At 43.2% G+C, this 23089-nt stretch overlaps 1 protein-coding gene across 1 annotated transcript in view; it reads left to right on the forward strand.

Moving 5' to 3' along the window:
• Window positions 1–23089, forward strand: part of PHEX (phosphate regulating endopeptidase X-linked) — a 184883-nt gene that overhangs the window by 74683 nt on the left and 87111 nt on the right. Inside the window, exon 12 of the mRNA XM_037020426.2 lies at window positions 15560–15661. Coding sequence (XP_036876321.2) covers window positions 15560–15661 — 102 coding nt within the window. The remainder of the gene's footprint in view (window positions 1–15559; window positions 15662–23089) is intronic.

Here is a 23089-nt window from a genome sequence, read left to right on the forward strand (position 1 = left end):
GTTTCCCAGAAAACACCCTATGTCTTTATTTTTTCATAAATTAAAAAAAATCCTTTTGTTTTGGAAATTGCTAACTATATACAAAAGTAGAAAGAGTCATATAATAAAGTTCCATGTCCCTATGATCTATGGCTATTTGTAATGGCTGCAACGGCGTCAGTAGCACAGCCAGGTACACCTAATCAAAGGTGACGTTTGGTTTCATTCGTCTATTCAACAAATATTTTTGAACACCTATTATATGACAGGAACTGTTATAGGCACTTGGGATACAGCAGGGAACAAAACAAAGATCCCTAAGCTCATTGAATTGACATCCTAATGGGTGGGGACGGACAATAAAAAGTCAACACAGTGCGTGAATTAACAAGTGTGTTAGGAGATGATAAAAGCTCTGGACAAAAGAAAAAGGAGATCAGGGTAGTGCTGGAAGGTGTGGGTGTATGGGACAGGTTGCAGGATTAAACAGGATAGTCAAGGAAAGCTTCACTGTGAGGATAACATTTGGCAAAAATTTGAAAGGTGAGAGAATCAGACGTAGCAGCTGTCTGGGGGAAATGCATCGTAGGCGCATGGTACAGGTCGTGAGGAAGTCCTAAGGCAGGGATGTGGTATATTTTGCTCCCTTTTACTAATGACCATCCATTGTAGTTAGTCAGATGCAGATATATGAGCAGCATGGATGCAGGTGGTCAGTAAACACTGACTCTAAAGGCAAAGACATCAAGTCTGTTAAGTCATGATAATGCAGATGTTGGAATTACATGCTGCTACGTGATACCAACTGGTTGATATTGCGTGTTGATATGTAATACATAACCGTGTATTACATGTTGAGTTTGCTTTGGAATACCATAAATCTAAGTATATTTACCTGGATTTTTGGTGTCTTCTGATACTTGGAAAGTTATCTGCCAAGTTTGAAACTTTATATTTGAACCTGGAAGTCCCCTTCTTGTGAATAGTTCCACTGAAGAATTCATGCCCTATTTCAAAATACTCGATATTTCCATTTTGTGTGTTCTTTCACTCCTTGTTTGGAGTTAATGGATTGAGAATTTGTCAGATAATCACAATTGGATGTAAAAACAATTAAGGGATAATGGAGGGTTTTTTTTTAAAAGTATAGCAGGAATTTTTCTTTGGCAGTAGAAGAATTATAAGTAATATGAAAGGTATGTGGATTAATTTGTTTTTCTCAGTTCTGGTTCCTTTTTCATGTGTCAGGGTGTGACTTTCTAAAAGTTGATTCTGGCATTTTCTCCCCTTGTTTTGATATACACGGGATATGGCAGTAGTGTAATAGTTTCACAGATACTCATCTATTTCACATAAAATTATTTGCCTCCCTTATGCCTGAACTTTTTGCCTCAGGGAATGCTTAAGATGGAAACTTATAAGAGAAATATCTGGCTTTTTATAGCCTTGTTACAGGGTTCCCATCCAAGAACCACCTGGAACCACTGATTTACTTGAAAAACATTCTGTATTATTGGCTACAGCCCCCAGCGGCACCCCCCCTGAAAGAAAAACAGAATCCCTAACAGGAAAAATTCCAGAGCCTGTAACTCAGAAGGAAGGCTGCCATTGTTTTTATGGACATTGTTAAGCAAATAAATACAGTGTCAGAAGGTTAAATTTCATGTACTTCTCAGAACTTTAAGGTGCATGGCAATCACCTTAGGATCTTGTTAAAATGCAAACTCTAATTGCATTTTAACAACTATCTTTTTAACTTAGGTCTGGGGTAGGACCTCAGAATTTGCATAACAGACTCTTCAGGGGACACCATACTGCTGGTTCAGGGACCACACTCAGAGTAGCAAGGCCTTTACTTCATTTGTTTGTAAGCAGGTACACCAAAAACCCAGCCCTGGTGATTCAGGTGGGCAGGGAAGGCCTTTGACTCAGACACCAGTACTTGCATTAGTTTGTGTAACCACTTCAATTTTCAGATAATTGAAAATTTTCCTGATTCAGATTGGTTTTAATGGACTGTGCCAAACTGTGTGGGGGCCTCCAGGCCTCTTCGTGATTCCCCATCCCGGCCCCGAACTGTTTTGTTTTCCTTTGAAAATTGGTACCTTGGCTTCTCTAGGGAGCTTCCCGCCTCTCCTCAGTACTGCTGTTCCTATAGCCTCTTACTGGTGGGGTTGACGCCGCTGCCTCTGCTTGGCATTCTTTGTTATGGAGGGTGAGAGAGAACAGTTCATTCTGAGGTATCTTTTGCGGAGGAGAAAGCACAACCCCCATCTCACCCCACAGCCTACCAGTGACCTCTTCCTTTTTACTGGGGAAAACACAGTTCTCTGTTGTGACTTAGGACTTCCTGTGTGCAAGTGTGCATATGCACACAGACACGAAGTTGCACTCATATTCACTCACACTTCCCTATGGGACTTTTACAGATTTAATTAGAAATGGGAAGAGTAGTGTGCAGAAAAAAAGGAGAGTTCTTCAACAGAAAGCCCCCTCAGAGGCGATACGGAACAATCTCTAGGCTTTCAGATGGTGGGATGGGCCTTAACCCATGTGGGGCTGGCTGGAGGACAGGCCAGTGGAGTGAGAGGAGGCAGTCCCAGAACTCTCTGGACACCCATTGTCTTGGTGACCTAAGGTAGTGCTATCTAATAGAACTTAAACATGAGCCACATATGTCCTTTACACTGTCTAGTGGCCTCATTAAAAAGTAAAAGGGAACAGGCGAAGTTAATGTTAGTAACATTGAAAAACAAAATTCAACCAAGTGAATTTGAAAATCTAATTGGCTTCCTTAAGCAAGTCATGAATCCGGCAGCCTCTCCTCTAGCAAGCAGAGAGCTACTCCAGGGAGTTGCACAAAATGGAAGGTTTTTATAAGAAGGAGGGTGAGGCAAGAAGTTACTAGCAGAAGAAAAGAAAGGATTATTTCAAGCAAGGCCACCAACCCTTAGGGAGAAGAGCAGAGGGTCTTATCATGCAGATTTACGCCATCTTCCTTCTGGGGGATGAAGACGGCTCACGTGCAGATGACCTCATTGATGCTGACTAGAAAATTCCTGACCGATGACATTTCTGGGAGAGATTGAAGTTGCAATTAGGTTCGGTATCAAGCCCTGCTTTGGTGACTTGGCCTTGGAGAAGTGACACCATTTGGGGCCTGTGGTTTTTTCTTTTTAACAATCATATATTTTGTTCAACCAAATATAATTTTAACAAGTAACTAATATAAAAATTATTAATGTGATAGTTTATATGCTTTATTTCATACTAAGTCTTTGAAACCTCACATGTCTTTTACACTAATGGCATGTCTCACTGTGGAGTAGCCGCATTTCAAGTGTTCAGTTGCCACATGTGGCTGCTGTACTGGACATGTGGTTACCATATTGGGCAGTGCCCCTCATGAGAACTGAAGATGGAGCCCTCAAGTTCGGTGTGGTAGGACTCAGGTCCTGGGTCAGACGGTGCTAGCAGACAGGTTTCAGAGGAGAGGGCCATTGGTCCCTGCCCATCTGAGTTTCAGGAAGGGCTCTAAGAGCAGAGGGGACGGGCTCCAGTAACACTGGGATTCCTAGCCTGAGGATAGGCGTGGATGTTGGAGTCAGGCTGCTACTTGGTGATGGTGTTTTATGTTTTCTGGGATACCAGTTTCAGAGGAGGAGACAAATTGCAGGCCCCTCTCTGCAGTTAGTACTTTAGTTCCTGGTGGCTCAGGGACTGGGTGTGTAGCATCTGCAAGTGAAGCATCTTTCATGCTTCAAAAGTGCAAAGGATTCAGTCAAGTTGAAAGCCAGGAGTTCTAAGCTCACATACCCTCACAAGGAGTAACATTAAGCAAAATAACAGAGCACAGCTGTCTAGGTGTCAGCAAAAGTCAGGGCAAGTACAATGATGAATGGTAATCACCCCCCACCCTTGGCCTTGGGGTCTGGGGACACAACAGAGGTGAATAGGGATAAATGTGCTGTCTAGAATTTAGCTCAGGCTATGTTCATGCAGCATGCCTACCTTGCTAGGTTTCTAGGTGTTTTGTTGTTTTCTGAGAGATGTGAGAAATACAGATTTTTATGTGAAATCTTCCACATTTTAGATCATGGTCAATATTTTGGAGGCCAAACTATGTCCTGGGGATACCATTTTGTGCCTTTTACACTAACACGTTCTCACTCTCCCTATCCCTTGAATCTTCAGAGCCAAAAATCAGGACCTTGTCTATCAGAGAACTTTAATTTTGTATCATTTTTAGAAGAAGATCATGTCTAATTTAAAAATACAGTTTATTAGCTAAACATTTAACAAGTTGCTTTTGTGGAAAGTCATACACAGAATGTGAAAGTGGGGCTCCTCCGAAAATCCACCTATATTGTTGCTGTAAATAGAGATGATGCTCTTGTCCCATTGTGACAAGCCCCGACATTTATGCTCATAACTAAATGACAGGACAGAGGATTAGCAGTGTGTATGTGGGGAGGCGGGATGTCTAAAGTTACCACTTGCTGTATTTCTCTTCCATTTCCTTCTTATTATTAATGATAATTTTTATCTGTAACATATGAGTATATGTCCCAGATATGATATATATGTCCATGGAGGGTAGGTGAAGATCCCAGTGATGGGAAGGGGAGAGGCATGGGCCTACTGTGACCACAGTGGTTAGGATATAGTGTTTTAAAAATCTGGTAATGATAATAAAGTAGCTGATTTTTACTGAGGTTCTACTGGATGTCTGCACTCTTCTAAGTGCTTTCAGTGTGTGAACTCATTTAATCCTCTTAATGGTCCTGTAACTGCCATTGTTGTTCCCATTTTCCAGAGGAAGTAAGTGAGGCTCAGAGAGTTTTAGTGAATTGCTGTAGGTCATAGAGCTTAGAAATGGTTCAAGCCTTGACAATCTAGCTTTAAGCCCGTGTTTTATTCCCGTATTTCTCTCTGAAAAACACTTGAATCTTCACTAATTTTATAACTAGAATAAGGAAACCCTAATGGAGAGACTTCTTAGTGACCTGTCCTGTAATTAGTTCACTCTTATCAGGAAGTTACTTATTCTAGTATTAAGATCGTCTAAAAATAAAAGGCATACATTTCCTATCTCTTAGCATTTTAGAGATAGGAAACAGTTGGAATAGATTTTGCTTCTAGTATTTCAATATTTTAAGGACAAATACAGTAAAAGCTTAATTTAAATCAAACTGGCTGACATTGCATTTTTGCATTCATATAATTTTCAGAAAAAAGAGGGAAACAATAAGAAACAGACTGATTCCGATATCAGATTTCATCTGAAAGCAACTTTTCCAGGTGTGTCTTTGGCTCAGTCTACATGCTGAGCTCAATTTCCAGTATTTTGTACATATATTTCTCTAAAGGATTGATTCCTGATGTCTGGAATGGTGACCCAAGGCTCTGTAAGATTTCTCATCAAAAAAGGCTTTCTAAAAATGTTTACCATTGTTTAGTTACTAAGACAATGGTGGCCATCCATGTACATCAGAACAATTTTCTATTAGGTGTTAACGCAAAAACCCAAAAACAAACCCAATACATCTTTCTGCATTAACTGTAGTTTCTAGAAAATTAAGTGCAGTGTTCCCATATGAGCATTTTGGCTGATGTAAGTTCTTCTGTATTGAATCATATTTTATTTTATTGTAGACAGTGTGTACCCAAACTATGTTTATTCATGTATGTCATATCTGACAATAGGCATGGTTTTGCTGCTACCTCACATTTTCTGTACATTTGTTATAGGGTGAACCCTGTTAAAGAAAAACATTCTGATACTTGTTAAGATGGTAAGGATGACTTTATTCAGGACTATTGTAAAAAATGTCAAGACTATTATAGTAGGGGATTGAGATCAGGTTCAACTCTGAATAAGAGCAAAGATGGCTGGGATTTATGCCCAGCGAGCAGTATAAGGGGGCTCAGTGGATGCAAAATTACTAAGAGGAGACATTAGGGGTAAGGGAACTTTTGCTCAAGGCAGGCCAGGGTGATTAGATATCAAGGGTGAGGGATGGGAAATCTGATCAGATATGGAAGGTGCTCAGCTATCAAGCGTGAAGGAATTCTCTCTAAACCAACTTATCAGAATTCTTGCTAAAACTGGGCTATGCAGGCCCCATGCTAAGGCTGAGACCTAGTCAAGAAGAGGACTTAGAGGAAACTGACTAAAGTTTGATCAAGAAGAGAGTCTTGGTGTACCCACAAAGCACAGTGAAAGTCACGGTCTCTTAGGCATTAAAACATTCTGTATGCAGTAGGTTAATCTAATTAAAGAGGAGTAAATCTTTTATTATACTTCAGATTTAGACTTTACTAAATGAAGAATTCAAACTTTACTTAGTATTTAAAACATTCACTAATTTCTCCTGCACTCTAGTGACTTACCTTTTTTCCCTTTATGGAAAGACACTGTTCATGTCCCCAAGTAGTATCATTGATGACCTACAGTGTCTTCCAATTTTCTCAGCTGCTCCATGTGAGCAATTCCAGTAGTAATTCTTATCCCCCGAGCAGTTTTCTCCTCCTACCCCATACTGCTGCAGCTGGTGCTGAAGACTTAAGTACCCACATGGGTCCAATTGTGGTGGTAGAGTTTGAACTTGCAACCTCCATACACTAGGAGTTCACGTCATTAGTGAGCCAAGGTAATTGAATTGATGTAGTGCCATTAATATTCAAATTCTCCAACTCCCCCGCTCACTGTTTCTCTCAGTGGTTGAGTAAATGAGATGTAACTCTAACATTGGTGGCAGAAGTCACATGAAAGTCAGTGTCATGCATTATAGCAATGCCCTTATCCCGAGGGGTTCTTCCTTTCTTGCAGATGTGGCTACTCACAAGGGTGGTTCTCAGTACAGCCATTGTACAGATAAAGATAAAGCTCCCTTCGGCACAAGTCGTGCAAAAGAAGGCTATTCTCTCTAGCTATCACATCCCTGTTTTTGTTTGTCTAGTCGATGGTATCAGCTATAATATCAGTGTCAGTTTCTCTGGGTCTTTGCTGAAGACCTGTCTGAATTAAGGCAAACCAAAATGATTCAAGTTTTAAAGGGCTTTTTGACATAGTTATAAAATATTGGTCTTATATAGAAATTAACATCCAATTTTCTTCAGAGTTACTAGTATCTCATAGCCCAGCTCTACCCTTATCAATATGGGCAAGCTAGTTAACCTCTTTGTGCCTCTCTCTTCCTGTTTACAAATGGCGCACACATTGCTGCTGCTACAGTAGTGCCTCGAAACGACCAGTCACGAAACCTTGGTGGCCTTCACCAGGAAAAGCAGTTTTCCTGTGCACCTGGAGTCCATTAGTGGTCCCTCGAGCAGCTCTGGTTCTTTCGAGTGGGCTTCTTGACCATCTAGGGGTTGGCTGGTCTAGTCTGGCTTCGGCAGAGGTGGTTGGAATGACTTGGCTGTGCTCCGGTGTTTGACTGCCTTCCCCCTGGCTAGCCTGTGCGTGTTCTCTAGTGACATTAGAGGCACGAGGGAGCAAGCAGAACCACATGAGGCCTCTTGAGGCCCACGCTCAGAACTGGCATAATGTCATGTTCACATTCTGTTGCTCAAGCAAGCCACAAGGCCAGTCCAGGCTGACAGAGCGGGGAAACTGCAAAGTCACACAGTGACAAGGGCGTGGCTAAAGGAAGGAGGGTAGAATTAATGACATCACTGCCTTGAATCACAAATAACGATAGAAATAGTGCCTACCTCGTTGGTGTGTGCGGAGGACTGAGTGAGATAATACATGGAGAAGGCTTAGCTCAGTGCCTGGCATACTAAGTGCCTGGTGAATGTTACCTACTCTTATCACTGGGTACCATGCCTAAGAACAGTCATACAGAGAGACTTCATACCATCAAAGTCCTGGCATGGACTGGTGGCAACTCTACTACTTTCAGATCTCCTCTAATTTCTCAGAAAGAGGGAAAGTGAGGGAGGTGCCTGGGGTGGGAGAGGGGGCAGATTGCTGTTTCTAGTCCTCCATCTATGCACAGTGTAGTAGCTTTCAGTTGGGATAAAGATCCTTTTAATGCTAGTGTCCTGGCCACATTCCAGAACCTGCCCTATCATTAAATGCTAAATCTGGCTAATAGGAGAGTTTTATGAAATGACTCAAGGAACCAAATATAATTTCTATAACAGATTCAGGTTTCACAACCCTCTATGGGCTTAATCTTGTTACAGCATGTCATCAGACCCCAATCCTGACAGTTCTTTTTTAAGCAATCTTTGATAAAATGACATCCAACAAAACAACTAATTTAGATACGAGAGTTGTTTTGGAGTAAGTGTGGACACTAGTCTTGTCCTGGTCTTTGACTATGCTCATAGCCGGGGGTGACATGTTTGGCGCACCTTTCTTGTTTGTTGTCCTCATCTCTGGCTAACACTGGACACTGTTACCTTTGCCACCTATTATTGGCAACAACCTTGTCAAGCAGATCTGAGCAGAGCAGTGCACTGCGAAGACCCTGCACTGGAAGTTCATTCACTGAAAGAAAGCATTTACGCCCTCCAACTGAGCTGAATTTCAGAAGTACCCAGGCAGAGTTACCAGCTGGGGGGAGTTTACTCACAGCCAAAGGCTAGACCATTATGAGACTGGTTGACTTCTAAATATTATTCTGGTCTCTAATCCATTCCCTCCCAGGGTGGGAAAGTGGAAGACAGGAGAAGACAAGTTACAAAATTGGAACACAGTCTGTTCATATCCAGTACATATGAGTTTACTCCTTATTACCTCCACCCTACTCTTATCCTTTTTTCATAAAAGGATGTGCTAAACTCCTGTGCCACTGACCAACATGCCTTCATCACCTTTCTAGGGCCCAAATCACTTGATGCTCTTTTTTCCTTTTGCCACATGTTTTGCAAGTTTGTTAACCTGATAAACTGGTACAATTTCTTTTATTAGCTCACTTGGCTGCCAGAATTTTCTAACTATCCTTAGTTTTTCTGGCTTAACCACTTCTGCCATCTCAATATGGGTCTCTTCTTCTTATTTTAATACCATTATATTTTTTTTGTCAGGAGTCAATTAAAATTCATTGTAATAGTTACAGTATAAATAGTGAATCAATGATTATTTAACATTTATTAGTGCATTGATTTATATAATGTGTATATTTCTAGTAGTGACAGTGGCCAGAAAGAAAAGTTTTAGGAACTTGCCTCAGATTGCAGCCTATTTCTTTAGAGTTAACCACATAGATTATTGATAATGATTTGCATTTTTCACATTCACTAATTAAGTGGTTAGAACTTTAAGGAATCTTGCCCTGCTCTAGACCAATGGGGAGACCAGAGCCTTTTAATTTTATCTTTTATTAAGATATTACTTATAATTTCTAAATATATTAAAGAGGAAACCCCTACCATTATGCCTTTCATTTAAGAATTTTATTAAAATTACATTAAGATTAAAGCACTCAATCAGCCTTGAAGTTCTTTCCTTTTTCTTCATTTTTTGAACTTCATTAGCCCATAGTTATTTCTACCAGCTATATTATATTTAGAGAATCCTTCTTAGCCATCTGTCCTGAGCAGGTGGGCATCTCCAAACTCAGAATGGCCTGGGCTAAATTACTGAGTCATTGAATTTCCACAAAAGTCTGTCTTTGGAATAACTGCTACACATTAGCATATATAAAAGATAGTTGATTTGGTTTCATGTCTTTGCTAGATACCACCAGGGGTTTTGAAAAGCATAAATCAACTTCTATTTATTGAACATCTGCTATATGTTTAACATGAGATTTGAAATCATATTGTGCAAAATCATATCACATGAAATGTAAAATCATAAAATTAACAATGTTAAGTTTGCAGAACACTTTTTAGTTTGCTTATATATCCATGATCTCATTTGATCCAAATCATGATACCTTTTCTCACAGCTTACAGATGTTGTTGGGGAGACCAAGTAAGTGTAAATGGCAATTGAATACACACCTGTATTGTTCTGATTATAAGCTTAATGGGAACTCAGAGAAGGTACTGTAAGTGTGGCTTTAAGTGTTTGGGATTCATACGTATGAGGCATGTTCTGAGTTGGCCAGTAGGATTTCTTTATTGCCAGACACAAAGCTTAATAGACATTTGTGGGGAAGTTGGGGTTCCTATGGCCAGGATCCTCACTGAACTTAAACTACCTGATGATGTAACTGGCCTGTTGCTAGGCTACCGCTTCCACACCTTTAGGCAATAAGCTATTATGGCAGTATATAGGGAGCTCTGGGCGGAGGCAGAGATGTTAGTGCTCGACCTACCGCCGGGAGGACGAGCGGGGTAATAAACCCTTTCACCCCAAAGAATGTTTTGCTGTCAATTTCTTTGGTCACATTGAATCCATAGCAAACTTGCCCCGGGCTGAAACCCATTGGCAAGACACATTCCAGCTGAAATGGGGGGAACTGACCCTTCTGTCTCAGAGAAGCATTGGCATATATCCTTCAAATGCGTTAACAGAACCATCCTGACCCATTGTCCGTATGATGGCAGAAGGTCAGGAGAGGCCAAAAGAGAAGCAGGTGAGACAATTTATAATTTACTAAGATGGGAGACTCTCACTGAAAAAAATCTTCCAAGGCAGGGTAACAGGGGCAGGTATATGCATGTGTGACTCGCCAGTGTCTGGTTTCTGATGAACGCTGTGGTCAAAATCCTGGGGTACAAAGAATGAAAGGGGAACCCACTTTTAAATAACTCTGACTGAGGAGAAGAACTAACACCTGCCTGTAGCTGACTAAACAGACTTTATTTTGTGTGTGGATCCGTAAAATCTGAAGTAAATAGATACTTAACAAAATGCTGCTTTGCCTAGTGGGCCCTAGTCCTGGATGTGGCAGATTTTATCATAATAATGTATGAGTTAATTTTTATATGTTATATTTTGATTTTTGACTCTAAATAAATATTTTCTATGGATAACTTTGGCTTATGACTTCCACTTGAAGGGATTTCTATTAATGTTATATTCTGGCTGGTGGGGGTATTAGGTCAGGGTTTGGTGAAGAAATGCTGTTTCTCTTTCTTATTTTGAAATTATAGCAGACTTTTGCTGCCTCAGGGAACATGACTGAAGGTGATGTTATTATGTGATGCTGTAGAAAAGTCTGAAGATAAAAATCAGAAGTGTTCAGTGATTTATCTTCCTAGTTGCAGCATGCTAAAATCATTATTTGTCTTATTTGCATTGACATGCCAACCAATGACATTAATCACCTTCAGAGATTTCCCTTGTTCTGGAAGTTTGCTGGGTTCGTTCAGCGCCACTTCACAGAAAATGTTCTACAATAAATCTGTAAAGTCTACAAAAAAGAAAAACCTACACTGAGGCCAGGGTGCTGAGTGGTGGTGCCTGAGAGAACTGGGGCAGACGGCAGCTGAGGCTCATGGGAAAGTAGAGGGGAGTGATTGCTTGGGCTCTGACGTCTGTGAGAGGGCTACAAAGGGAGTGCGTTGTGGAAGTCTGGATTTAGGGAAGACAGAGGTGGCGGGGGTGAGGGGAGAGAAGGGAAGGAAGAGGAAGAAGGAGGTTGCATGAGGCAGCTGTTGGTCGTCATCCATCTGGGCAATAGGCTGAAATCTCTGTGTCTCTTTTTATTTCCATTTGGAATGCCAGTCAGCAGGGTACAGACTGAGAAGTCTGAAAACCTATGCAAAATGCTTAAAACGTTCCTCCATTCGGTAGCCATTATAATGCCCAGGAATGGCCAGGGAGGGTCCTATGAAACCAAAGTGCTTCGAGAGAAGTATCTGGAAGCACTCAGCCCTATTTTAGTAGTAAGTACAATACTTTGTGAAAGTGCCCCAATGAAAATAGGGATAAAATGACCTTTAGATTAATCGTGGAAGTCCAAAAATTTGACAGTACATATTTGCCAAAGATCTCTTTGGCATGGAGAGCTTATTTTGTTTTGTTTGATTAATTTATTTTAAGCCATAATGAAAGCAGGTTAGTTTTTGTATGCCTTAGGGCACATACTTTCCTCAGACATGTTTAGCATTTTTACTTATTCTCTAGGGGCTTTCTGTTATCACTACACATGGGCTAGGGTTTTGAAAGGAAACCTTTGATTGCCCTCTTTGTCGTCATCTGTAAATAGCTCTCTTCATGTTCTTGCTGCCAGGGTGCACAGAGCAGTGCATGAAGAAATTGAATTGTTTAGAGAAATCTCCCTTTTAGCAGGGATCTTTGGAGAAATACACACCATTGTACTGAGACCCTCAGCCTTCCACCATCCAATCTCTAGATCCTTCTGCACTGCTGTCCATCATTTTATCCTTCTCTGTGCTCATAACCCTGTCTCGTGTCTAAGGTGGATCCTCCTGTCTATTTGCTGGACCCCGTCCTCCTTGGCTGCCTCCAGGACCATTTGTGTCCTTCTTCTCTTCCATGCTTTCAACCTCTTCCTCTTCACTGGATCCTGTCTGTCAGGATTTTTTTTTCCAATTTTTGGAAAGACTTAATTTTTTAGAGCAGTTGGAGGTTTACACACCATTGAGAGGAAGGGACAGATGTTTCTCACATGTCCCATGCTCCCACAGGTGCAGAATCTCCCCCATTATATCAATATCATTTACCAGAAAGGAATTTTTTTTTTCATCAAAGATGAACCTGTGCTGACACATCACATCCCCCAAAGTCCATAGGCTACCTTAGGGTTCATTCTTGGTGATGTACTTTCTCAGGGTTTGGGCAAAAGTATGATGACGTGTCCATCATTATGATATCATAGAGTATTTTCACCACCTTAAAAAGCCTCTGAGCTCTGCCTATTCATTACTCCCCCCGACCCCTGGTAACCCGCTGATTTTTTTTACTGTGTCCATAGTTTGGTGTTTTCCAGACTGTCATTGCTGGGGAGGAAAAATTTTCCTCTGCCCTTCAAGGCTGTTCTCACTGTCCTAAGAATTACATTGATGTGGGACAGATTAACAGGAGAAACTCAAATTTAATTTTGTTTGTCAGGGAACCCCACAATCATAAGAGGTACCCAGACAGAAAGGTAAAATGAAGCCTGTATGCCACCTGGAGCCTAAGGAATGGGACAGGGCCCTGGGGCTCTAAGGTAGAGGAGGGCAAATCATAGGGCAGTAAGAAGAGCAGGTGTTTGGTAATTAGATGTTTGCCCTGCCATACAGATGGGTGACGCATTTAAAATGTATCTCTGGTAATAACCCCTATTTTGGGAAAGACCCCAACTTAGATTTTTTTCTAGGTAGGTAAAGGGGAGGGGTAAAGTCTCTCTTGAGCAGTCAGGGTCTCAGGTGCCTTCACTTCACAATAGTGTACATGCCAAAGTGGCACATTTGGGTGACACTTATTTTAACCCCTTCATCATTTAATTGGAATCATATAGTATGTAGCCTTTTCATATTGGTTCTTTCACTTAGTAAAATATAGTTAAGGCTCCTCTCAAACCCAGAACGCTTAGACCTGTTTCTTCCCCCTTCATCCACTTCCACCTCATCTTTGCTTTCTCTCTTTCAACAGGCGAGCTCCTTGACTGGGTTGTCCAGACTTGCTGTCTCCACCTTGCGTGCACTCTTCATCCTGAAGATGGAGGGAACTAACCTGACTTCTTCCCTTCTCTCACCTCCCCACCCAAAGTTAATCACACGGTTCCATTGGTTTGGCCACTGAGGCCCACTTCTTTCCATCCCTACTGGCCTGCCCTGGTTTGAGAAGATGTTATTTCTCTTTCGATGTGAAGGTTGTGGGGCGGCTGATGTGTGCTGCTGCATGATGAGGTCATGAAGACTTTCGGGTGCTGGTGATTGCAGAGGCAGAAGGGCTACTTCCTACAGATTTCCTTGTCATTTGACATCCTTCTTGTGGGAGGGAACTTTCTGTTTGAAATTTTGACTTCCGCATCTCTCGTCTGGATTCCCTTCTATTTCCTTGGCGTTTTTCTCTGATTTATGAAGAACACCTCTTTTGCTCCAGATGTTCTGAGCTCATGACCGTCATTTAGTCGATGATTGGGTCCTGGCTCTGACCTTCCCTAGCTGTAAGAGCGAGAAGTCATCATGGACTCTTTTAACTCTTATTTCCCTTGTTTCCAAATTGGTGGCTTCCCCTAGAACAATGGGTCTCCACGCTGCCTGCACATGAGAATCATCTGGGGGTTTTTATAACTCCCACGTGCTATACCCAGACCAATGATATCAGCATCCCAATGCCCAGGCCCCACGATTGTTCAGAGCTTCCCTCCAGGATCCCCGTGTGCAGACAAGGTTGAGAATCACTGACTTAATGATTTGAAAGAACTTTTGCTCTTCTGTCATTTCACGTTTTTATCATGCCCCAATCCCAACTTGAGATTTCCCTCGATGTTTTTACTAAGTTGGGAAGAAATAGCTGTGAAGTTCCCCCCACCCCCTTCCATCTGCTGTTTGTTCTTATTTACATACGATGGAACCCAGCCCACTGATTTACAGCTCTGGTTCCCTTACAACTGTTATTGAACTGAAAACATAGCCGAAAACTTATTAAACAGAAAAAAATTATTTTGAGCTTTGTGCCGACAATTCATTATAGAGCTAGGGAAACATCTAAATTTCTTTTCTTCTACAACTAATGCTAAAAATGGATTTACAACGCCATAATCTCAAATGAAAAATTTAATTCTGGTGCCAAATGCAGGATTTATTCTTTCTTGAGTGTCCCATTAAGGAAACCAAAGCATCGCTGAGGGAGAATGGAGTTTTGAGGCATTTGCCCCCATGAACAGGCAGGGACCCCCAGACTGCTCCGCGTGGGGCTCTGAAGCTGAGTGTGAGCATATCTCTTCCCCCAGTCCTCTCTGCTGACTGAGAAATGCTGAAGAAGAGCCCGGGCAGGCACAGCATCACTGTGGGTGTGGTCTCTCCCATCAGACACTTTGGAACAAGTCTTTTGAAGGCAGCATCTGTAGCAGCCCCCTTTAGACCTACCATTTTAGTGAAATGCATGTGACTTTTCTGGGCTGCAAGGGAGTCAGAGAGGAGAGTAGGAAGATGACAGAGAACAGCCAAGCATTCGCTTTCACACTGGCACTATGTTTGGAAAGACCTGGTGTCCTGACAGAGGTCTGGTTTGTACTGGGAGAGTGTCCGTTGGGATGCTGGCTCTCTTGGCCTGAGCCTCTATTAACGGTATCTCTGTCAACCGTTCACTCGCTTTCTTCTGTAATGCCAGTCTGACATACACGGCCATGCTTTTGCTTGTCTCTCTCAAACCCTTATGAAATTATTGCAATTAGTTGCTACCTTGAGAAGGAAGGGCTAATTTAGTAGCTACAGAAAGGCAAGTTATTAGTTCTAAACCTCAGCAAATTCCTTTCTCCATACAATCCTTTTACAACTGGACTATCATATTGTTCTCATGCCAAGAAATGATTAGTTATCTTTTAATGCTGTGGAGAAAAGGTGTTCTCCTGGGAAAAGAAATGTTGCCAGAGCATGGAGATAAGCTGAAAGGAACCTCTTTCCCTCCATATTTAACACTGAACTATTTCTGGTGGCCCAGAAAACCTTGTCTGAAGCTTCTTGGTTTTGATGTGCCTCTTTGGGTATTTCCTTGTAGATGGAGGAATTGATTGAGGGTGTTCGCTGGGCCTTTATTGACATGCTGGAGAAAGAAAATGAATGGATGGATGCAGGGACAAAAAGGAAAGCCAAAGAAAAGGTAAGGATTCTTTTTGATAATAATGACATTTGACTTAATGGATTTTATGCTCAACATTGACTGTGTAGTTGATTTTTATATTGCCTGAGCTGTTGACTCTGAATGACCTCAGACTTAGGTATCTGTTTTGGGATGAATACATACGTTTCCTTACCAGAAGGTAAGAGAAATAAGATCTGACTTTTCTTTTTTTGGACCTCATTTTCAGTCACCTTGAAGTTCAGCCTTTCCTTCTTTCCTAATTGCCGTTAAGAGCTGCATGGCTTGCTGCCCAGCAGATTGTGCCATAAACCAGCATTGGCTATGGCAGAATGCAGAGCAGTGGGGAGCCATGGGGAGCAGCTGGCAGAAGAGCCCTCTAGGCACAAAGAAGGAAAACTCGTATTGGCTGTGTGTCCTTCTGCTCTGTACATGATGTGTGCAAAGGTCCTCGGACAGATCCTTTCCTGTAATGGAACGGGCCTATTTCTGAACCCATCATTTTGTACAAATGACTCAAATAGCATGCCTATAAACTGCAGACCTGTAGTAGACCATTGCGTGGGAATTCAAAAATGTTTCCTAACAGAAGTGAACACTTGCTGGGCCTTGTAAACTCTTCTGGTACCATGCAACAAGATAAGGGACAAAGTGAGACAAATATTAACAGCCATGCTGCTTAAAACTAAAGAATAGGACCCATCGTGAATTCTAGATACTGTGATGGAGCTAGAGTTCAGGTGAGTAGGAAACACCTGCTACATTCTTTATGGATGGCTGCTCTCTAGCTGGGAGACTCCGAAATTAGGAGCATTTCTTCTTTAGAGAGATATATTTGAAATTTTTCTGATGATAGCAACTACCTGGAATGCCTGGACACTCTAGCTTTCTGCACCCTTCCCCAGCAAGGTCTGATTTAGTGGCTGGAGGGTGCATCCTGAACATCTGTGATTGTAGCTGATTCCATGGTGATTTTTATTGCTAGGCAAGCCCAAGGAACATTATTTAAGAGTCATACTGATTCATAGACACCCAGAATGGACTGGTGGTTTCCATGATGGAGGAGTTGGGGTGGGTGGGAGGGGAGGGGAAGGGGGATAAAGGGGCACAGAAATTCTCAATCATATGTAGGCTGGTCACGGGGATAGTAGTACAACATGGAGAACATGGTCAATGATTGTGTAACATCTTCCTATGTTGACAGTAGCTATACTAGTGGGGGTGAGGATTTAATAATATGGGGAACTGTTGAACCACTGTGTTGTAGACTTGAAACTAAAATAAGACTGTATATCAGTAAAAAAAACGTCATACTGAGTCATGCTGAGTATAAATATTTTTCTCTTATGGTCAAGAAACAAAGAGGGAGAGGATTTTTAGGGCAGGGAAACGACTCTGTATGATACTATAGTGGAAGATACATGTCATTATACATTTGTCTCAATTTATTCACTGTACAACCCCAAGAGTGGGTCCTAATGTAAACTGTGAACTTGGGGTGATTATGATGTGTCAATGTAGGTTCATTGATTGCAAAAAATGTACTACTCCGGGGAAGGATGTTGTTAGTGGAGGGGGCTGTGCATGCAGAGAGGCAGGGAGTATATGGGAACTCTGTATTTTCCCTTTGATTTTACTGTGAACCTAAGACTGCTCTAAAAAAATGAAGTCTATTAAGAAAAAACCCAAAGAGGTCAACATTCTGGGAATGCTTAGCCTTTTGAAATGAGAATGTGCAGAGGTTTAACAAGGATGTTTTCTAGAGCTCTGATACTCCTGAGATGGATAAACATCACCATGCGTATTTTTGTCAATAGACAGGAAAAGGCTGCTCACAGTTTACAGAGAAGAAAGAACTTGGGTGGCTGGCGGGAGTGGGAGGGGTTGGAGGAAGACCATGGGTAAGTTTGATTTTTCTCCTCTTGAGAATCTGTCAAAGCTGTCTCAAGCCATGGAAGGCGCAAGTTGATGACGGTAGGAGCACGCGGGCTGTGATGAGAAGCTCTCCAGATGGTAGATGAAACTTCTGGCACCAGCGTGTTGTGTTTTTTTTTGAAGGCTTCATTTATTTGCTTGGCTAGTTTGTGATATCTGGAACAGATGTGTCTTACGCTGGGCAGATGGCAAGTCGCACATGGAGACCCTTTATTCTAGCCTGACTCCTCCTGGACTGAGGGCCGCCAGCGCTTGGGGGTGGAGTGGTGAGGGGGAGTACGTGTTGGGAATGGGTGGGTGGCTGGGTGAAGTTGAGTATTACAGTTAGCTCTTTGCGGAGTATGACTGATGATTGCCATAGGGGGTCTCCGGAGTGGGGTCCCTTAAGGGAGTGGGGGCCTTAGAGTTCAGCCTTCTTAGGGAAGTGGTCCATAGGTCCTTCTTGAAGGAGGCTTATTCTCAGTCTTTCTAAAATGAGACATGTTTCTGTTTGCCCCCCAAGTTGCTCTTCAGTCTTATATTTTCTTTCAAGGAGAGGCATCACTTTTTCTTCTAAAAGTCCTCTTTGAACACTCTGCTTTCTCTGAGCTGAGTTCAACCTGTCAGGAACTCAGCTGACTCCTTGACAAGTGCAAATATCAAAGTCAGTTTTCCTACTGGATCTCACCAGGTTCTCTGAATATGTCCTGCATTTCAGAGTTCAGAGAAGTTCCTTTAATAAAACGCAAGAAAGAGGGGATGTTACCCGAGCTTTCAGCAGCTCTCCAAGGCCTGTCGGCTTGGACCCCAGAAGATGCAGATTTTCTTTTTCCAAATTAATGAACATGCAGTTCTGAAAATGACCTCTGGGTGGAGCTCGTAGTACTCACAAAGACAACATTTAGGTCGTTGAAGGCTTTTCTGCAGTTTTCTGCTCTGGGGTTGTTTTTGAAAAATTATTTTTTTCTTGCCCTTTTTCTCTGCTGTCCTCGACTTGATTGCCTTTTAATAGTCAACAAGAAAGGAGAGGTTCTGCCTAATAATTCCTTGAATCTTAGTTGGAAATCTCTGACGATCTTAGGGCTTTGTCTTTCTGATGCTGAGTAGCCCCTGCATTAAAACAGGATTTGCCTGCATTCGAAGTGGAGGTGAATAAATTTGCCTGCTCTTCCTGGTATGACTTGGCACTGTTCTCTGGGCATGTGTTGTATGCAGTATATCACCCAGGCGGAAGATTTCTCATCAATAATAGTGCCCACACTGGGCCAGTGCTGAGTCACTTGGCAACCCATTGGGAAAGCTGGAAAAATATTCTGATTTGCGAAAGGAAGCTTTTCTTTCCCTCACGGTGAAGGTCTGGACTGCAGTGAATTCCAGCACCCCTTTTAGGGTGTTGACCTCAGCTTTGCCTACCGCCTGGCCTCCTGAACAGGAAGGGTCCAGATACCTGCAGTGGGCCAAGGCCTAGCACCTTGGTTTCTTGGAACCCCCAGTTTCAAAATGGAAGTATGGGATTGTGGCTTTGTCATACTCTTCCCTAAGGGTGATTGTGGTAAAAGATCACCTCTGCTCCTGTAAAGGGTAAATTGGTTATCTCTGCCTGCCTGCCTTTCCCCTCCCATCTTTTAAGAGGTCATGGGTGGTTTTGTGTTGTGAAACTGCCAGTGTAAGTTTCAACTGGAAATTCAGTATGATGAAATAAGCACCAGTTTTTGCTCAGGAGTCTATGTTCCCTGTAAGCATATGTTCCTACTGTAGTTGAGCAGCAAAGGAGGCTTGTTATTTTTCCGGCTATCATAGATGTTGAATGAGTGTAAGGTGATACAAATTATTTTGGGGGCTGTTTTCTGTAAGATTGCCTTTTCCAGAAGAGTAGGAGGATCTCAAGGTTACTGTGTAATGATTCTGAGGCCCAGCAGGAAGGGGTGCAGCGCCGCCTTGGCTGCCCTGGTGGCAGGAGCTTCTGCTGGGGAATTCTGTGTCAGATCGGTAGGAGCAGCTTCCTGAACTCCGCTGGTGCCTAGCTGGATTCAGTTCTGTAGCCAAAAGCTCGATCCTTTTTGAAATATTTGTTTGTTTGTGCTCTTTGCCCCTGGGACCTATGCTTGCCAGGCTACCCCCAGAGAAAACAACTGGAGGGAACTCCTCAGGATGCTGTGAGTGGCCTTGACCTTGGCCACAGCAGGTACAGAGGGCTCTCAGGGGTCTATTGCATGGTCTCATCTCCTCAGGTTTTAAGCAAGGTGGGAAGACTTTTCCTATCCAGGGCCAAATAAAAAGTGTGTATTACCTCTTCGGCTTTGTCTCTGTTAGGGAAGGAAAATAATCTTTCCTTCTAACCTTCTAAATTCTTGACTGGGGTCCCTGCAGCAAAAGATAGATTAACACAAACAGACGTTTAACAGCATGCATACCTCAAATATACATGAGAGAAACTTAGAGAAATGAGTAACTCAAAGAGGTGGCTTAGAACTCCAAGGACAGATTGTAGATAATGGTAGATGCAGGCTAGTTAGTGAAGTTTGTTATGTAGATTCCTCTGGTGCTGTCTCAGGGCTGTTAGAGACTAAAGTTGTCTCTGGATTCACTTTTGTCCTTCCTGGCAGAGAGAGGAGGAGGGACAACTTTGAAAATTTATGTCCTGCTTTTAGGCAAATTGCAGGAAGATAGGAAGCTTTCCTTACATTTGCTGCTTCTCAGTTGCTTTCAGCTCAAAATTATTTTTCTGTCAAAGAGGCATATCTGATTTCCTTTATCTTTAAGCTCTGCCCATCCCTAGGTATTAGATTTCCCCCAGGTATCTAGTCCATCCCAACTCCGTTGGTGCTCCTCCTACATCTGAAGCCCAGTGGTTCTCAAGATGTGCTTCCAGACCAGCAGCAGCAGCTCACCTGGGACTTGCTAGAGATGCAAACTCCCAGGCCGCCCCACACCTGCTGAGCTGGGGGTTGCCACCCTTGTCATTACCATGTCACTGTGTACCTGTCTGACTTGCAGCTGCCAGCACCTGCATTTTGACCAAGAGCTTTCTTTCCCCACCGGCGCCCCCTGCACCACTCACACAGGCCCCAAGGGAATGAGCACACCCAGCGACTGATGGGAGTTGTTGTGTATGTGCCCCAGCTGCGTCCTCCCTCCATTGGGATTCCACAGGGTCTCCCAGAGCTTCCCCGTTGGGTCCCCTCCAGTAGCTCACACTCACAGCTGGCTCGGTAAGACACCCTTTGTTGACTGCTTGCCTTTCCCTGCTCACTTTCCCGTCTCCTACCAGTGTTCAGTGTTTCTTTTATGTCTAAAATGAGCTGCCAGTACTCAAATCCTTATCTGCTCCTGGGGGCTCCCCAGCTGGTCACTCATCCCATTCTTCCCTGCCCTCAGGTGACAACATATTTCACTGCATCTGGACGCTAGCACCACTTCAGCAAGTCAATTCCACAAACATTTCCAGAGTCAGTGATGTGCCACGTGCTGGACCAGGAGCTGCAGGTTCAGAGATGATCCACCACAGTCCCTTCTCTGCAGGGGCTTTCATACTCCCAGGAGAGCACAGCGGTGGGGTGGAGAAGATTTAGTTAATGCAATGGAGAAACAAAGTGGTCCTAGCAGTCTACGGGAAGGGGCTTCTAAGGAGCCCGAACACTGAGGTGTGGGGGTCACCTGGCTCTGGGTGTGCCCCCTCTGCTACTACTTCCCCCCATCACTGCCTGTGACCTCACAGCCGGTGGGCAAGGCTTTCTCTGGCTCTCCTCCCTTACCCAGCTCAGCATCTCTTCATCCAGCCATTACTCTCCCTCGGTACTTTCACTCCTGCTGGTTTTCATGTATTCCTTTTAAATTGTTTGGTAGAGAAAAGAAAGGGAAGGAAGGTCTCTTGTCAAACTGTCTCTTGCCCTTCCCTGTTTGGATTCAAGCCTGTTCACATAACAGCGCAAGAATGCAGTGGCCTGTGTTCCTTCATCCATTGCAGTGCTCACGCAGGGACACCAAGGGACTGGCTGAACAGCATGCAAACCATCCTTCCCAGTCCCCTTCCCACCCGCCATGGGATCCTTGGCTCACACGTGCTGCCATCTTGAGCTTGCTGGCACTCTCTGCCTCTGTGTCTCTCTGTGTCTCTCACACACATTCAGGCCAAGGTAGTGGCCTTCATACATGTATCCCCTGTCCCTCATTGGCCTCAAGAGGAAGTACAATATGGAGGTTAAGCATACAAGCTCTGGAGAGAGACTACCTAGGCTCAGAGCCAACATCTTTGTCTCAGTAGCTGTGTGACCCTTTGGGAGTTACTTAACCTCTCTGACCCTCAGTTTTTACATGTGTAAAATGGGGCAATTAGCTTCTACCTCAGCCGCGTTTGGAGAAGTTACCACACTTAAAGTACTTAGAAGAGCACCTGGAGCATGAGACAGACCCTCCAGGTGTGTTCATCTCTTTCTTCCAAACTGCTCTCCCGTGGGAGAGGGGAGGCTTTGGCTGGACTGGCTGGGGAGACAAAGGGGGTGGGAAGTACGGTTCCTTGTGTGTATCTGGGTCATTGTGTTTTCCTCTGGGTCAGGAAGGTCGGGGCATATGACCCTAGGCTCTGGGGCCACCTGTCACCCCTTAGGTGCTCTGATGCTCCACATCAGAATGTTGTTGTTCTCACCACGCCCCCTGCAGGGAAGTTAGGAGTGAGCAGCCCCTGCTGAGAGTGATGGGATGGAGATGCATTGCTTTTCTCTGTAGATTTTAGATTTTCTAGTTTTGAACAAATTCAGCATTGTCTTTGTGATATATATTTTAAATACAAAAGCAAATATTTGCTGTAAGTAGGAGTTTGATGCATGTATTTATCAAAGGTATATTGTACCTAATACTTTTCTGGAGTGAATTTAATCAAGTTTTGCTGTTTGTAAAGCCTCATGGAAATGTTTTGGGAGATGCTGTAGGCGATTGCTTCTCACACTTGAGGGGCATCAGCACCATCTGGAGGGCTTATTAAAACACAGCTTGCCAGCCAGAGTTTCTGAGTCAGTAGCTGTGAGGTGGGGCCTGGGAATTTGCATTTCTGACAAGTTCTGCGTGATACAGCTGGTCTGGGGCCAACATTTTGAAAACTCCAGGTGCTTACAGGGGAAACTCCCTTACACCAAGGCTGTGTTAGTAGAACTAGCAACATTTATTAAGTGACTACTTTGTTTGAACCTTTACAGGAATCTCTTCCCGCCATCTCCCACAGTGGGGTACGCTGAGTGAATACTGGGATACTCAGAACCCACCTGGGCCACCCTCTCTACCCTGGATAGTGACCCAAAGGCTCCTTTTCGGTCACTTCTACCCCTTGACTCTACATTTGCACCCAGGAGCTATGCAGAGCTATGCAGTTTTCCACCTAGAAGCCATTCCAACATTTGAAGATGTTTCAATATTTTTCTACTTCAGATGAAATGTCTCTAGTGTCCTTCATTAAATTAACAAACATTATATGCCAGGCTGGATGTTCTAAATGCTTTACAAATAAGTATTAACTACCTCAGTTGCCACAAACTGGTATGA

This window comes from Manis javanica, chromosome X (assembly GCF_040802235.1).
Source record: "Manis javanica isolate MJ-LG chromosome X, MJ_LKY, whole genome shotgun sequence".
Classification (NCBI taxonomy): domain Eukaryota; kingdom Metazoa; phylum Chordata; class Mammalia; order Pholidota; family Manidae; genus Manis; species Manis javanica.